This window comes from Vitis vinifera, chromosome 9 (assembly GCF_030704535.1).
Source record: "Vitis vinifera cultivar Pinot Noir 40024 chromosome 9, ASM3070453v1".
Lineage (NCBI taxonomy): Eukaryota > Viridiplantae > Streptophyta > Magnoliopsida > Vitales > Vitaceae > Vitis > Vitis vinifera.
In genome coordinates this window covers 18,265,344-18,283,303 of record NC_081813.1, presented here as the reverse complement: position 1 = coordinate 18,283,303, position 17,960 = coordinate 18,265,344, and the positions used below count along the sequence as shown (strand labels likewise).

Genomic DNA, 17,960 nt, shown 5'->3' with positions numbered 1-17,960 from the left:
GCAAATATAAATAGGCTATACAGATTTGATTGTAATTTAGCCCTATTTTTTGCTCTTAATTTAAGGGGATTAGGATGTTTCCTAGTTCAGCCTAAAAAGTAAGTCAACTCTTATATTTTTATATAGTTGTGTAAATCTTTTAGATTAATGAGAATCAATTTTTTCATTCTTCACAAACTCACATGGTATTAGAGCCTACCTAGGTTCTTTGGGGGTTTTTCTGACAACCTTCATTGCTGTCAACTTTTTTCAAATGGCCTTCATTGCAGTTCATTGTCATTTCCATATTTTTTTTTGGTCTTCATCCCCGATTGTGGTTGTTTATTTATTTATTTCTTATTTTTCAAAAGGACTTCATCATCAATCTGTCCATTTATGTCTAAACATCCAAACCAATCAGCCCAAATATCATGTTGTCCTCCACAACTAGGCTTCCATTCACTCTAAAAACCTAACCATGCAAATCTTTTCTTCCAAGTTGAACGGAAGGAACTTTATGGAGGGGTCTTAATCGGCAAAAGAGTCCCCTGAGAAGTAAAGGAAAAATTAAGTATGAACTGGATCTGTAAAGCCTCCAGCAGAGGATGATCCAAAGTAAGAAAGTTGGGAGCTTGAGAACTCAATGGTGATGTCTTGGCTACTCCATGCATTGCAACCGGAGATCAGCAAGGCGTAACTACTCCTGCCCACAGCCAAGGATATTGGCAAGGAGTCACAAGAACTTGCTCCTAGGAAGGCTTTGCATCTCAAATATTTCAACTCAAGTGGCAGGTTATCAAAACTTAACAAGGTTCTTCAACTGTCATCGAGTATTATTAAGCTCTTAAAAGGTGTTGACAGAACTAGATCTCTATTAAAATGTAGAGATAGAATCAGCTGCAAATACAGAGAAGATGAAAGACACGCGGGAAAGGGAGTGGATCTTTCAGTTTTTGCTGAACCTAAATCCTAGATTCGACCAAGCATGTGGTCAAATGTTGGGCAAAGATCTTTTTCCCAACATTGATGAAGCTTTTGCTCATATCCGAGGGAAAAGGAGTCGTAAGGAGCTGAAGGGTGGTAATTCCAGAGGTCCTACAACTGAGAAGTCAGCCCTTGCAGTGGCCAAACTAGGTTCTAATTCAAGAGACAGCAAGAACCATAGACAAAGAGAAGATATGGTATGACTACTGCCACAAGCCTAGACATATGATGGAAATGTGCTGGAAGCTACATAGGAAACATCAAAAACTGGAAAGTCTTGATAGCAAAGGAGGGAATTCTGCAGCAAAATTGGCGGAGACCAATCAAACCAACACAATGAAAGAAAACCAGCAATCAGACTTTGGGGTTCAACAAAGCTGACATTGAAAGACATAGGAGATTGCTCAACCAACTTGAAGACAACAACGCGACCTCAACTCAAAATTCAGGTTCTTGTTCCATGGTTCAATTAACTAAAAAAGTGTAAATTTCCTCCAAAAATTATTCCAATGCTTGGATCATAGATTCAGGTGCTTTAGAGCATATGATGAGCAATTCAGCCATTTTCTCTAGTTACTTACTGTGTTTAGGAAAACCAAAAATAAAAGGGGGGCTGATGACTCATTTCCTTGTTGAAAAAGTTGTTTCCTTCGTTGTTTGAAAATAATGATGTTAGTAATTTCCATTGTGAATCATATACCATTGCTAGACATCGTCAAGTGAATGTTCCAATAAGAGAATTGCATTTTGCCTCGAGTTTGATTCATTTGGATGTTTGTGGCCCCTCTCATGCTACAATATTTTGGGAACTCATAGGTTTGTTACCTTTATAAATGATTGCACTAGAACCACTTGGATTTACCTAATGATATTCAAGTTGGAAATCTCATCCATTTTTCCTAGTTTCCACAAATTAGCCGGCACTCAGTTTAAGGCCAAAATTCAAACACTCAGGTCTAATAATGCAAGGACTACTTCTACCAATAATTAGTAAGATACTTGGCATGTGATTGCACCATTCTTCAAGCGTGACACGCCTTAGCAAATAGAGGTGGTTGAAAAGAAAAATAGACATCTATTAGAAGTAGATTTGGTGCTCTAGGGAAAGTTATCCTAACAGCTGCATATCTTATCAATAGGATGCCAACAAAATTTCTTGAATTTCAAACACCAATAAAAAATCTCATTGGCTAATACCTTATTTCCAAACTTACAAGGAGTTGGATTGTTATCACTAAAATCTTTGGTTGTCTCCTATCTATAGGTCCAACAGCATGCGTGAAAAATTGGATCCTTGAGTTGTAAAATGCATATTCGTAGGGTACTCGTCCACCTAAGAAGGATACAAGTGCTATCAACTCCTCCCCACCTGCCTAAACCCCTCACCCCCTTTCTATCTCAAGGAAGAAATATGTCACTTTGGATGTGAAATTGTAGAAAATTAGCCTTACTTTGAGGACTCCCATCTTCAAGGGAAGGATGATTCAGAAATGGAAGATAGGTGGTGGAATTTGGAAAACTTAGAAAATATGGATGCTAGAGAAACTGATGGAAATAACAGAGTTGCAAAAACTTTGGAAGGTGCCGAAGACTATGGCCCTAACTTGAGTGCTATTCCTAATCCTCCTCAGAGTGCCTTTCCCTACTATGAACCTGTTATTTCACCTCCACAAAGTCCTCCTGGTCCTCCCACAAATGAAGAAATTGAAGTAGAGAGACCTAAGACTCCATCATGACCTCACCAGCTCCAATTGTCAACCTTGAGAGAAGCAATAAAAATAATCCAAATGTTGGTTCTAGTTCAGAAATTCACTCTGATAATAACATTGATTTGCCCATTGCTTTTAGAGAAGGCAAACTTGTACTCGACACCTCATGTGTTACTTTGTATCCATGCAAAACTTATCACCCTCAGCCTTGTATCCAGGTATATTCACTGTAAAATCTTTCCTCCCACCCTTGTCGGGTTCATCTCTCTCTAGAAAAACTCATTTGGCAATTTAAAGCCCCATCTAAGGTCAAGGGTTTCACATGACTAATGGAAAATAGGAAGGTTAATACTAACGACATGCTACAAGTGAGAAGACCTCACAAAGCTCTTAGTCTTGACTGCTGCATTATGTGCATGAACGATGAATTGGTTGATCATCTCTTTTAACACTGTTTGACAACTTTGGCATTTTGGCATAGATTATTCAACCTAGCCAGGCTAGATTGGGTCCCTCCTAGGTCCATTTATGACATGATGACACTTATATGCTGCACATTGATCTGGATAGTGTATCGGGAAAGAAATGGAAAGATTTTTAAGGAAAAGTGGAGAAGTTTAGAGATGATATGGATATACTTCTATTCCTCTTTTTGGGCTTCAACAACTTCAGCTTTCAAGGGCACCCTTCTCATTGTTATTCAACTTAATTGGAATTTGGTGTTTAAAAGGGTTAGAAGTGAAAATCTTAGGGCAAAGATTCTGCCTTTTTAGTAGATGTATTTTTCCCTAAACAACTAGAACCACATTTCTTTATACAGTGTTGGGAATATATAGGCAATATCATATTGATCTATTCTTTTGATAAGAGTTTGTATATCTATGAAGGATTTCTCATCCTTCTTATGTATTTCAATTGCTATTTAATGAATTTTTTTTTCTGATCCTAAAAAAAAAAAAAAGGAACTTATCACCCTAATATTGAACTTTTCTTTCTCAAGTCCTGTCTCGCAAGTTCTCAAATCTATCTAAGAAGCTTTAACCTCAAAACCATGGAGAGAGGTCATGAACGAGGAGATGAGAGTGCTGGGGGAAAGAAAAAAAAATCAGACCTTGGAAATGTTGGAAGGCAAAAAAAATCATGGTTGGTAAATGGATTTTTTACAATCAAGTACAAAGCTGATGGCACTTCGGACAGATACAAGGTGAGACTAGTGGCCAAGGGGTACACTCAAACATATGGAATAGACTGCTATAAAATGTTTGCACTAGTGGTAAAAATGAATACAATCTGAATTCTTTTATCCTTGGTAGCAAATAAGGATTGACCCTTACATCAGTTTGATGTGAAGAATGCTTTCCTCCATGGAGACTTAGAATAAGAAGTCGATATGGATATTCCACTGGGTATGAGTGGAAATCTTGGAAAAATAAGTTACGTAAGCTTAAAAAATCCCTATATGATCTAAAGCAGTCACCACAGGCTTGGTTCAGGAGGTTCACTTAGTCATATATGAAAGATAGGTTACTTTAAAAGTCAAGGTGATGACACCTTATTCATAAAAGTTCCTCCATTGGAAGAGCCAATGCCCTAATTGTACATGTAGATATTATTGTCACTGGTGATGCCATTGAATAAATGTAGGGAGAATGGGGTTTTTGAGAATAAAAAGAAAAAAAAAAAGGTGGCCCATTGATGTGAGTATAGAGAAAGAATTGAAGAAAAAATTTTAACGATGTGAAATTTCAATATGAAAATGTTATGTGAGACTGCAGTTTGAAATGGAGGACGTTAAAGAAATTATAAAGATGACAATGTTGTAAACAAGAAGGATAATTTCATATAATAATGATGGTACTTGAGGGTGTTATTAATGAATGCAAGGAAATAATTTTGCCATTTGCTTTTCTGTCAAGCTCACTTCTGGCAGTGTGGTGCGGGCAAGAACGGAAGACACATTGTAAAAAGTTCATGGATTCTTGCTGTCAGTTAATTGGACAAGCAGAATCATATTCAAAACTACTAACAAGACTTGTTTGATCATGGTTGTCAGTTGACTGGACCAGCAGAATCAATATTCTAAACTCAGAAATATATTATTACATAAAGAAAATTTTGATTATTGATCAGTCTACCTTTGGCCATAGCCATTTTAACCATTTAAAATCAACCTCAATGACAAAAACAGGCAGGATATAGTAACTGATTAGATGAAGTGAATATATTAATATTGGAAAATTTCTTATTCTCACTTTTGATGTGGTCTTTATGCTCATTTCAAATTTATTAGGACTTCTGTTCTCATTTTGCATTGATTTTTGGAGAAACCAACTTTGTTATTACACTAAGGATTTATTTTATTTTATTTTTGTCTAATCAGGCAGATGAACATGAATCAAGGACACTTGATGATATAAAAGAGAAGGAGCCAGAATATTTTAATAGAGTGACATCTGTGCTCAAGCGAGCCGAACTGGACTTCGGTTTGTAAGCATCATATACTCTTGTGGTTAGGAAGGAAAGAGGCAGGTCTCAAAAATGAGAAACTTCTGCTTTGTGAGCTGAACTGACTTCTTTTTTTTTTGTTCAATTTTGTAATTTGGACCCTTTTAATTTCTAATATTATATATTTATATGTAACTTTCAGGGGGTATAGCATACAGTTTTTTTCTTTTCTTTCTTCTCCATGTAAGAAAATTTGGGCTGTGTTATTGAGGCTGATTAATAACTTGCCTAGCAAAATTTTCTTGGAAATGTCTTCCTCAAAGAAGCCACAAAATACCACCTGTTCTAATGCTTAGTTGTGTAATTTTATATGAATCTGTTTGGTTGGCAAAATAACTTCTGCTTTGGTTATATGAACTAGTGTTTGCTCACATTTGGTCTCAATGTTTAGATACGAGTTCTTACTCTTTTGAACATGTTTCTAGGAAATTAATTCAACTAATGCACAATTAATCAAATTTAAGAAAAATAAATACCGAGATAAATCAGTGAGGAAATTGGGAAAAATTTAAGCACAGACCACTACAACTCTTCTCTTCTCTCCTCTCATGGTTTTGGTAGATTTTGCTTAGAGCTTGGTGGATCAAAGTTGGACACATTTTATGGTGGTCCCAAGTCCTGATCGAAATACTCTTTTTAGTTTCTGAAATGCACGCCTTTAAATTTGCATTTTGGTTTTACAAGATAGGAGGATAGTTGTTTAGTGAGATACCCTTGTTTGCCCTTTTACTTGATGAAGGAGACTCCCTAAGTATCTGGCCTCAAATTTCCCTTGGTGAGTAGTTAACATTTCAATCTAAATGAATGAATTATATTATTAGTTTGTAAATAACTTTGTTGTTGAGAGATCAATTTCAAAAACCACATATAACTCTTAAGTATTCCTTGTATCTCACAAATGTCACTCAAGCTTCTATAAGGATTTTCATAAGAAGAGAAGGTGAATTTGAAAATTTGATATTAGAAATCATTAAGGAAAGACTAATCTCAATCATGGAAAAAGGCTCCAAAGACTTGTTTGGATTGAAAGAAAATAAAAGGGAAGTGAAGAAGAGAACTTAGAAACTGATCTCTAAAAATTAACATTTTCTAATCTCTAATCTATGTATCTAAATGGATACGCAATTACTCTGCTTAGAAGAAAAAGTAGCCACTTGGCAACCTATGCTTGGCTCATTATATCTCAAGTTCGGAAGAATGTGCCAAAAATTTGAAGCATATATTCAAACTTGTATTTTTCAGATGAAATATGCCAAAAGCCCTCAAGGATGCTTTTGCCCTTGATAGGGTGATTTAAACTTCCCAAAATCTTGATCTCTTGGCTCATGGGCATTTTCCTCTTACGAAGGCATTTTAAAGTGATAAAAGATATGTCCAATCTCCCTTGTAGGGTACAATTCTACCTTACTATGCTTTTCCACTCCCTACGTTTCTTGTTGCACCTACTTTCATCAATCTCAATCAGCCCATCGTTTCTTCAACTTTCCATAAACTTTTTGGCAATCTTTCACAACTTTTCAAGCCTCTCACTGCAACCAACATGGATCTCCCACTCTTTATTCCTAAAAACACCAAAAACTATATTAGTAACTAAACTACAATATAACGATGATTATGGCGTAAAAGTTACAGTTAAAACTTAAAAGTGTCAAAACCATAAAATAAAAATAAAAAAAATAAAAAAAAAATAAAAATAAAAACCTACGAGGATATGCATATTTTAGCCATTATCTCCCACTAAAGATTGTGAAGAAGAGTCTTTCACTTGTAGATGGAGCAAACTACCAATGATTCTCAATTTGAACTTAAATATGGAATATTTTCTTTGTGCTTTCTTATTGAAGTTGAAATACATAAGGTTCTCATAATTTAAATAAATAAAAAAAGAAGTTTTTTGTTTGATATGAAAGGGAACGTTATTGTCCCCTTTAAGATGTGGTCCTCCAAGCAATTCATTTGTTTGTTATGTTGTATATTTGTATGATATGGAAAGTGTAATATATGAGCATAGAGGCTAAATGTGCATATTTTGAATAGGGAAAACTTTTGCCTTGTCATGAACGGGGCTTTTTCCACTTTGCTAGGAATTCCTTGCTTCCATTCTCAGTTTGCTCCATCCACACTTTTTGTAACCACTTGCACATCTAACTCTAAGCGCAGTTGCATAGCTGACCAGAATTTTATCTATAAGCATCTAGCTACCTCTACAACTAACTTTCAAAAATTTGCTATACTGCTTCCACACTGCCAGCTCCTATCTTATATGACTTTGAGTTGTGAATGTCACCTCATATAGAAATATCCTTTCCATTCTTCATCTATTGTTTACTTTTTCTTGGAGAAGTTGACTGAGTCTCTCTACAAGTAGGAGGCGGTTGGTGCGTTCAAAGCACAGAGAGAGGGGAGATGTGTAAAAGAATGCACTTTGTACCTTGTTCTAGGATAGGATAGAATAAAGTAGAAGTTGCATTCAGTCTTTATTCTTGATTTTTGATGGTAAAAATTTCAACAATCTCTAAAGCTTCTGGATTTCTTCTACCAATTTGGTCAGAATTTTTAGTTTTCCATTAAAATTGTCTATCTGTTTAGTTTTCAGTGTTTGTTTTAGTTTGTGATGTTATGTCTTGAAACCATGAGCCAAGGTAAGGAAAGTTGTGGGTCACTCTATTCTAATTGTTTCTAGCAGTTAAGGACCTTTAAGTTTCTAAGTTACATGTTCGAACATGACTTGTTCACAAGTCTACCACCAAGAGAAATCTCATCATCATCTTCCAATCTCTCCACTGAAAATTTTGAATTTTTCTCTCCTATTTTCCCTCCAGCCGATCTCTCCCCTGGTCCCCTCCTGTCTCTCTTTATGTTCTCTTACAACTCCTCTTCTTCTTCACTTTTCCAAACGTCTTCCTTCTTTTTATTTTATATTTTTTCCCCTCTCACGTTCTCCTAGTTTTCTTATTCCAATCCCCCAGCACCCTAGAGAATCCACCTTTTCCCATGCAACCACCACTTCCCATGATGTCTCTCCCTTTCTTTCATCTTCTCTTGCTTCCAAGGTAAGTCTTCTTTTAGAACCATTTAAAAAAATGAATAAATAAATAAAATAAAATAAATGAATAATAATAATAATTGTAGTAGTAATAATAATAATAAGAATAATAGAAACAATAATAACAAAAGCAATCTTAATGGTGATAATAACAAAAAATAAAAAAAATAATGACTCAAAAAGTAAATAAGAAAATGAATAAATAAATATAAGTACATGACACATTCATAAAGAAGATCATGCAAGCTATGTAAGCCATGCAAGTTATGCAAGTTACATGAGCCATGCAAGCTATGTGAGCCATGGAAATGACTTACAAGTGTTGGGGTAAGCCTAAGCAAACAATGTACACCTAGATGGGCCAAGTGTGCCTAATGGGCTTAGGATGCCAAATGAGCCAAAATATGTTTAAGCAAGCTGTCATAAAAGTGTACCTAGTATCCAAAGTGGCTCAAAGAGATAAGCTATATGGGTAGTGATGGGCTACTAGGAATTACTATGGAGTACTGAAAGAGTACTTAATCAGGGCAAGTGCCAAAAGGACAAAATGGAGGGTCTACACTGGGCGGAATGTGTAGTGTTGGAATTACGGGAAAATAGGTCACAAAAAGAAGCATTGTAGAACATCGAAAAAGAAAGAAGAAAACAAAGGTAATGTTGTGAATGTAGTCACTGAGGAGATACAGGATATGTTACTTATGTGAGTTGATAGTTTTATTGATTCTTGGGTTTTGGACTCAAGGGCATCTTTCCACACAGCTGCACATTGAGAATTTATGGAAAAATATGTTTATGGGAAGGTGTATTTAGCATATGGCGAACCATTGGATATTGTGAGTATTGGAGACATTTATCTGAAAATGTCAAACAATGTTGTGTGGAAGATTCATAATGTGAGACATATACCAAAATTGATGTGTAATCTTGTTTTGGTAGGGTAGCTTGATAATGAAGGACATAATGTGGTCTTCACCGGTGGTGTGTGGAAGGTTACGAAAAGTGTCATGGTTGTTGCATAAGGGAACAAATGGGAACATTATACATAACATCTAATTGTGGAAATATGGTTTATGTAGTTGACAGTAATGCTAATTCAAATTTGTGGCATTGTAGGCTTAGACATGTGAGTAAGAAAGGATTGAAAGTACTCATATCAAATGGTAAATTGTCAAGGTTGAAATTTGTTGAGCACAAATTATGCGAGAGTTGCATTTTTGGAAAAGAAAAAATGGTGAGCTTCTCCAAAGTCGACATGGAGGTGAAAGAAGAAAAATTGGAGTTGGTTCATACAAATGTGACTTAAGCCTAGTGGGAAACTATAAATACCCCTTTAGGGGTTAGGGTATCTAGGTCTTCTCATTCTCTATTTTTCAGTCCAAAGAGGAAACCATAACCTCCACCCTTGAGATCTCCACCATCTCAATACCTAAACACAAGAAAGAGTCATCAAGCGGAAGTTCTTGTGTGTACGAGAAGCACACTAGAATCACATAGATCGTATGCACGAGAACCACACGGGAATCGCACAAGACACCCATGTGGATAATAGCATGAAGAGAGATTCTCTAGTTTTTCTAGGTCTATTCTTCACCCCAATGAATTGATTTGGGAACATCCAGATCTAGATATGAGCACTTTTCTCTAGATCTTTATTTTATAATGGTTTTTGAAGCCATTATTTTTCACTATGTTAGATCTAAAGAGCCTTGAGGATAGAATGCATGCACCCTATGAGATCTAGGGCATGAGAATGAAGTAATCCAGGGCTCCCAACAACTATATCAAGAGGTTTGATGGCTCTTATATTATTTTACTATTTTATGTTGATGATATGTTGATTGTGGCAGCTAGCATACATGAGATTGACAAACTAAAAAAAAAAAAAAAAAAGAGTTATCAGAGGAGTTTGCATGAAGAATTTTGATGCTGCAAAACAAATCCTTGGGATGAGGATTACTAAGGACTGGGAGGTCTTTAAACTATTGCAAGAAGAGTATGTGAGGAAGGTACTTAGTAGATTCAATATGGTTGGAGCGAAGCCTGTGAGTACCCTTTGGCTAGTCACTTCCATCTATCCAAAGATCAATCACCCTCAACTAAACTAGAGCGAGTTCACATGGCCAAAGTGTCTTATGCCTTTACTATTGGCAATCTTATGTATGCTATGGTTTACACTAGACTGAATATAGCACATGCAACGGGAATTGTGAGCAAATATATGAGTAATCCAAGAAAACAACATTGGGAGGTAATGATTAGATGGTTTGACAAATTTCCTAATAGTTTGTTAGAAAATGAGATGAAAGATTTGATGAGTAAAATGCAAGCTACAATCATCTTGTCATATGGGAAATGAAATTCTCAGGGAAGTTTCAGATGAAACTACTATTTTGGGAATTTGGTTGAAACTAAAAAGTCTGTACATGACAAAGTCTCTCACAAACAAGTTGTATCAACTTTAGATGGATGAAGGCAATACAATTAAGGATCATCTTGATCTATCTAACAAGACTATTCTTGATTTGAAGAGTGCTAATGTAAAGATTGAAGATGAGGACTAGGTTGTTCTGCTACTTTGCTCGCTTCCTAATTCCTATGAGAATCTTGTTGACGCGATGATGTCTTGAAGACAAGCCTTATTAATAAGTTTTTTAGGTTAAGCAGTGAGTCAACATTCTACTAGAGGTGTTCTAGTTTTTACTAATCTGTCTATTTATTTCTCGATTATTTATATTTTGTGTAACCTTTACCACTTAGTTATATTACATTAAGTAAAATAAAATTATGTGATCATTATATTAATTTGATATATATTTTTTGTTCATTACATAATATCTTAGGTTTCTAAATGAATTGCTAGCTTAAAATATATAGCATTAAGATATGATTTCTACAAGTCCTAAGTTTAAGTCTCATTGCTTATTTATTTCTTCATTTATTTATCTATTGTTGGTGATCTATATAACCATACCATCTAATTACAATGAAATACTAATATGATTGTGTAATAATTTAACTTAATATATATCATTACCTTATATCATTAGTTCTTCCATTAATTAGTAACTTAGTATTGTACCACAAGAGGTGGTTAATTTCTATGGGCTTCAACTTTGAATCTATTTGTTTGCTTATTCCCTCATTTAGCTCTTTATAACTTGTGATTTATATAACTAGTACCATGCATTTATATTGCAGTATAAATTCAACACACCAAAAATCCCTAAGCCTATGCTTGGTTCCTAGAAAATTTAAGACAAACATACGAGGAAAAGAAAATGAAGAGGAAAATAGAAGAAAAGAAAAAGAAAAAATAAATTTAAAGTAAATAAATCATTTTTATATGTTATTTTAAATTCATTTTACTTTTTTTTCTCTTTTATGTAAAAAAAAATCAAATAATTTAAAATTACATAAATTTTTAATTAATTTTAATCATATTTGTTTTTATCCATATCTTCGTAGTGAACCTAAACATGATAAAATCATTTTTCATAACATTTTTTTCCTCAATACTTTTTAGGAACCAAACATAATGCTAATCAACAACTTAATATAGTATCAAAGGAGTTGTGGTTGAGTCTTGCTATTTGTTTCTTCCTGTGTTTGCTTCATTAGCATGTTTGGTTCCCGAGTGAGCGAAAATGTAAGAAAAAGAAAATAGAAAAGAAGAATGTAAAGAAAAGAAAAAGTGAAGGGAAAAAAAAAAATCTAAAGTCAATAATTTATTTTTTTATATAAATTTTTAACTAATTTTATTTATATTTTATTTTCTTTCATATTTTTTATAATGAAACCAAACATAAAAAAAATTCATTTTTTTATTATTATTTTTTCTTTCCTTAATACTTCTTGGGAATCAAATATAACATAAATACTTCCCAAACCCCAAAAAATTCAACCCATCGAGGTTTGTAAGGGAGAGGGCCTATACCATACACATTTGTACCATTTGGAGGAGGACCTCAAATGTGCCTTAGAAAAGAGTACGACCGTTTGGAGATTACTTGTGTTCATGCATCATTTGGTGAAGAGTTTCAAGTGGGAGAAGCTCACTCCAAATGAGAAGATTGTAGTGAATCCAATGCCTTTCCCCACATAGAACCTCCCAATTCGCCTTCTTCCTCACAAAACCTGATTTTCATATATGTCCAAAAGTTTTATGCCATTTTTTATAACTTAAAAAAAGAAAAAATAAATAAATATAACTTTTATCACATGAATAATTTGCATTACTTGAGAGTATGTGAAAGGTTATATTATTATTCTGTACTTCAACATCAACTTGAGATATTTTATTTCTATCTCTTTTCAACCTTGAAACGCAGGCCTAACTTTTATTTTTAAAATAATAACCATCTTTTGATTAATCTAACCTCCTAACTTCCTTCATCCCTCAAGAAGGACAAAGGGTAATAAGAAAGTTTTCATTTGTTACCCATCAACTATGCCTTATGGCCTAATATTGTTAAGCCTTGGTGCGCTATACCTATGCAAAACTTGCATACACACTCATTTTTTAGGCATTGAATTACCATCAATGTTTAACATTACTCGGCAATACCCTTAATTATGCTTAATATGAAATCCCACATTGACTAGAAAGAGAAATTTTTTATACTATATATATGGAATTTCTCTTTACAAATACATTTTAAAATCCAAATTCAAAACAGACAATATCTATCAAGAAGGGGATTGGGAAGAAAAGTTCCTAGCATCATAGATGTAATGAATTCCTTTAAACTATGCATGATTTTTACATTCTAGACCTGTGAAATTCTTTTAATCAAACTACACATACAACCCTTTCCACGATTGTCAATTACATAAATTTGATGGCTAGGGCCTCCCCAGCATACATGCCTTTCCATGGATCAAAATCAAGATAAGCTTAGGTTTCTTACATATTATCTTAGACCCTATAGCCACATATTATCTTAAACCCAATAATGTTTCTTTTCCCAGAAAATTCAAGCAACACAAAGCAGAAAAGTCCCAACCGGGACCCTTATTCGCTATAAACATGACAAGGGCTACACTCAGTAGACAAGCATGCATCTCATTCTTTGGAACGTTATAATTACATTTTCAGGAAGAATGAAGTACCCGAGACCGGTATTCGCCAAGTGCCCATATAGGAAAAATGTTCCGATATGCAGAATAGCTGCTCATACAGTTCTTGTTGAAGACTCCCATGATTTCCTGTATGAAGAAATGTTGAAACTATTAAACCTATTCAGGCATGGGAGTCAGCAAAGTTGTTGCAATGGGAATCAGCATGCATACTCATTTTCTAACCAGACATGTAATATATATAATTGAAACAAATTACTAAAATATTTATGGGGTTGCAGATCAACTTTCTTATCCAAATTCCAAGCATTTGTTTTCGAGCTTCCTGGGGTTTTCCTAATGATTCTCATGACAAGTCTTTCACATTTGGTACACGTTTTCAAGAGCTACAAAGGATCAATTAAATGGTCATAAGCCTGATACTGTTACAATGTCTTTGAAGTATTACACTCAATCGTCAAATTATTCCATTAACTTTTACCAAGCAACTTTAACAGAATGACAAAGGCCTGTTTGGATGCAGTTTTTAGAACCTTGTTTCCTGTTCATGAAAAAGGAAAAAGAAAAAAGAAAAAAGAATGCCAGAGAAAAGGCATTTGGTGTGTGCAGATAAATTACAGAAAATAAAGGGAAAAAAATTTGAAAATCAGGGAAGAAGCATGGGGCAGGAATAACTACAGATAAGCCCTTAACTTCCTATTCTAAATAATTTCGATTTCTCACAGGGGGAACCAGCCATTAGGTGACCACATAATTGTAGTTTTTGCATACAACAGAAAAAATTAAAAATAAAATAAAATAAAAAGAACTAAGGCATATTCAAGAGGATGTTTGGGAATTTATAAGAGTTACCTCCTGAGGAAAATCTCCATTCTTCATTTGGGAATTTATTAATATCCTTGCAGCACGGTGTAGTGGGTTTGGATCTCTCCCAGCCTTTCAAAAGGAAAAGAACAACAAAAAATAGAAAGTAATGCAATGAATTGAATAAAGTTAAAAACAACTAAGAATTCACAAAAGCCCTGAAACCATATCCAGTCATGGAAAAGCAGAAAAGCAGATTTGACATATAAACGAAGGGGGTGGAGAAGCCCCCCATATCCCATGCTTGCATATCTCCCAAAGGTACCTTCTGATAGGGAACTCATTTTTCAGTCAGTTGCCTCATAAACAAAATGATTTCATCAATTTATGGGAACTTTCACAATATCTCATGTTTCACTAGAATGATTGAAGAAGATTTATGGTCTAAATCTAGAAGAACATACAATTACTTGAAGAAGATTACAATCTGGAGTGATAAAAAATAGAAAAAGAACTAACCTAGTCTGGATAAGTTTGGTGCATTCTATGAACACGCAAGCAATAGAAAGAGAAACTCAAGGGATGAGGCTATAGGTGAAACAGTTTGGAGCAAAGAATTAATGTCTAATGAAAGAATAACTGCTACTTTCTTTTTGGTGCAACTATTTCTTCAGAACAAATGTATGCATCTATAGGTGAAAATCGCGACAAAATCTGTATCAGTGAACAAAAAGAAAAAGATCCAAATGCCTGCCTTAGTGCACAAAACACCAAACGCAGAAGCCAACTTTAAATATAAATATTCCAAATTATTAGAAAGAGGGAAATCTTGCAGTGAGGTATCCCTACAGCATAGCCCAAGAGCTAAATCAAATAATTTAGATATTTTAGACCCTCTCCCACTGAAATTATCATAATACCCCAGACTTCTAACTAAAATCCCAACTTATTAGAATGTCCTACCATAGATTGATTCTTTTCTTTTCACCAACAAAGAACAAACATACCAGATATGGAGAAACAGAGAAAAATGGTATGGGCAGCTTTAATTAACTACGCATTATAAAAAACCTTGAGGACGCTAAATTAGCATCAAACAGCACCACTAGTCTCCAACTTTACCTGTCCAGCATCAATGAGAACCAACATAGCCCAAGCAGTATTGACATTATGTGGCTTATCTTCAGGGAGATTTGTGTACACCTGTTTAAAGAGGCATTAGAATAATCAACCATACAAGGTAGAAGATATGAATTATTATAAATAGTATCAAGATAGATGACAAAGACAGATAATAAATCAATGTGAATTGGATTAGGCTATTCCTAAAATTGGTTACAATGCAGCCAAACACATCTTACTGAAGTTCATTAACTTGTGTCAAGTTACATGATAAATCAAGGTTCTTATTGTTATTCAACGCAAGTAAGATCTATGGGAAAAAACTCTACTTAATTCCAAAGAAAAGGTGCACTATTGGTGCTCTGCAATAAATTCTATGCTGAGCTACCACGAAGAAGATAGCAATCTTCATAAAAGCTCGACTTTGCTGATTTATAAGGAGCATTTATTAAGAACAAACATCATGAGGCACACTAGAACTATAAAGGAAAGAAATTCCACATAGAATGGAAATCAAAACCTTGTTCTGGCATGACAGATAACTCTCCCCCCAACCACCTGAAGCAAGCTCCTTGGACAACAGATAATCACAAGCCTTACGAATGCAGGGGCAATTACTGTATGTGTTTCCAGCAGCTATCAATCCCTTTATTCCAAACCACGCACCATAAGTGAAACAAACTCCCCACGATCCATACCTGTCAAAAGTACTCAAAATCAATTGCACACATAATGACTGCCCTGTAACCCCTACAAATATTAGGTACTGCTTACATTAAGCTAAGAGATTGATATTCTTCAAATTGATGAATGAGTTTTTTTTTTTTTTTTTCTCATTCATACTTTTATTCATTCATGTACAGAGTATATATAAAGGTTAAGTATCATTATAAGAATGAGAAAGAATGATACAAGGAAGGAATGATATAAGAAAATAATGATACAAGGAAATGAATGATATAAGGAAAGAATGATACAAGGAAAACATTCCTAATATCTCAACACTCCCCCTCAAGGAAAGAATGATACAAGGAAAGTATTTCTAATATCTCAACACTCCCCCTCAAGTTGGTGCATAGATGTCACACATGCCCAACTTGTCTAAAATTTTTTAGAACACTTGTCTTGAGACAGCTTTGGTGAGGATATTAGCCAATTGATCTTCTGATCGAATTTTAGGCAATTCCACAATCTTATCATCCAACTTCTCCTTAATGAAGAATTTGTCCACCTCGACATGCTTTGTATGATCATGTTGTACTGGATTATGTGCAATGTCACATGCGGCTTTATTGTCACAAAACAATCAGATTGGTTGCCTAGATAGGTAACCTAATTCCTGTAAGAGGAGTCTTAGCCATAATGCCTCACAAAGTCCTAAAGCCATACCCCTAAATTCTGCTTCTGCACTTGAACGAGTGACGACATTCTGCTTCTTACTTTTTCCATGTCACAAGATTACCACCTACAAAGGTAAAGTAACCAGATGTAGACCACCTATCATCCACTGCACCGGCCCAATCAGCATCAGTATATATTTCTATACTCCAATGATCAACATTTTTAGCGAACAAAATTCTCTTCCCAGGAGCATTCTTCAAATACCTCAAAATACGCACGACTACATTCATATGTTGTTCTCCAGGATTATACATGTATTGACCACTACACTCAGTGTATAAGCAAGATCTGGTCTTGTATGAGCTAAGTACATTAATCTCCCCACAAGTCTCTGGTATCTTCCTTTATCGGTTGATACTTGATTAGACTCAACACACAATTTCAGACCTTCTTCTATTAGTGTATCAACAAGTTGACATCCCGACATTCCAATCTCTTGTAAAAGATCTAAGGCATACTTTCTTTGAGACAAAAAAATTCCTTCACTCAATCGAGAAACTTCAATCCCAAGAAAGTATTTCAGAGGACCTAGATTTTTCATTTCGAATTCTCTAGATAGATAATTTGTAGAGCTTTTCTTTCTTTAGGATCATTTCCTGTAACTACCATGTCATCCACATATACGATGAGTTTCGTAATCTTACCATGTTGCTTTTTCAAGAACAAAGTGCGATCTGAATTACTTTGACGATAGCCAAAAGCTCTCATTGACTTTGTGAACCTTCCAAACCATGCTCTCAGGGATTGCTTCAACCCATACAGTGACTTCTTCAATTTACACACCTTTTGACATTGCTTTTCTGACCCCATGCATCCTGGTGGAAGATCCATATATACTTCTTCAGATAACTCGACATGCAAAAAGGCATTTTTTACATCGAATTGTTGTAATGGCCAATCCAGGTTTGTAGCTAAAGACAGTAATATTCGAACTGTGTTGGTTTTAGCTATAAGTGCAAATGTTTCTGTGTAGTCAATTCCATAAGTTTGAGTGTACCCTTTTGCTACCAATCTTGCTTTAAAACGTTCAATACTACCATCTGCCTTGTACTTCACAATATAGATCCAACGACACCCAACTGGCTTCTTTACTGGACATTCTACGAGTTCCCATGTTTCATTCTTTTGCAATGATTTCATCTCTTCATTCATGGCTGCTTTCCACCTTGGATCAGCTAAGGCTTCCTGCACACTATTAGGAATAACTACAGTAGATATGATTTACAAATGACTTATTTGATTTAGACAAACGATGGTTAGACACATAGTTGCTCATGGGATATTTGACTTTGGTAGACAATTCAAGTTCATATGTGGGTTTAGGAATACCTCTA

The 17,960-nt window shown here is 34.8% G+C and overlaps 2 protein-coding genes across 4 annotated transcripts in view; one reads left to right on the top strand and one right to left on the bottom strand.

Moving 5' to 3' along the window:
- Positions 1 to 5,492, top strand: part of LOC100263875 (tRNA threonylcarbamoyladenosine dehydratase) — a 74,035-nt gene extending 68,543 nt beyond the window's left edge. For all 3 annotated transcript variants that reach the window (XM_019222372.2, XM_010656797.3, XM_002263236.5), the window contains one exon: positions 5,053 to 5,492. In XM_019222372.2, coding sequence (XP_019077917.1) covers positions 5,053 to 5,163 — 111 coding nt within the window. In that variant the 3' untranslated portion in view covers positions 5,164 to 5,492. The remainder of the gene's footprint in view (positions 1 to 5,052) is intronic.
- A 7,446-nt stretch (positions 5,493 to 12,938) lies between these two features.
- LOC100255370 (cycloartenol Synthase) overlaps positions 12,939 to 17,960 on the bottom strand; it is a 28,293-nt gene continuing 23,271 nt past the window's right edge. The window contains exons 15-18 of the mRNA XM_002262924.4: positions 15,746 to 15,923; positions 15,226 to 15,306; positions 14,152 to 14,235; positions 12,939 to 13,428 (exon numbers count right to left, since the gene is read on the bottom strand). Of these exons, the coding sequence (XP_002262960.1) occupies positions 13,315 to 13,428; positions 14,152 to 14,235; positions 15,226 to 15,306; positions 15,746 to 15,923 (457 nt within the window). The 3' untranslated portion in view covers positions 12,939 to 13,314. The remainder of the gene's footprint in view (positions 13,429 to 14,151; positions 14,236 to 15,225; positions 15,307 to 15,745; positions 15,924 to 17,960) is intronic.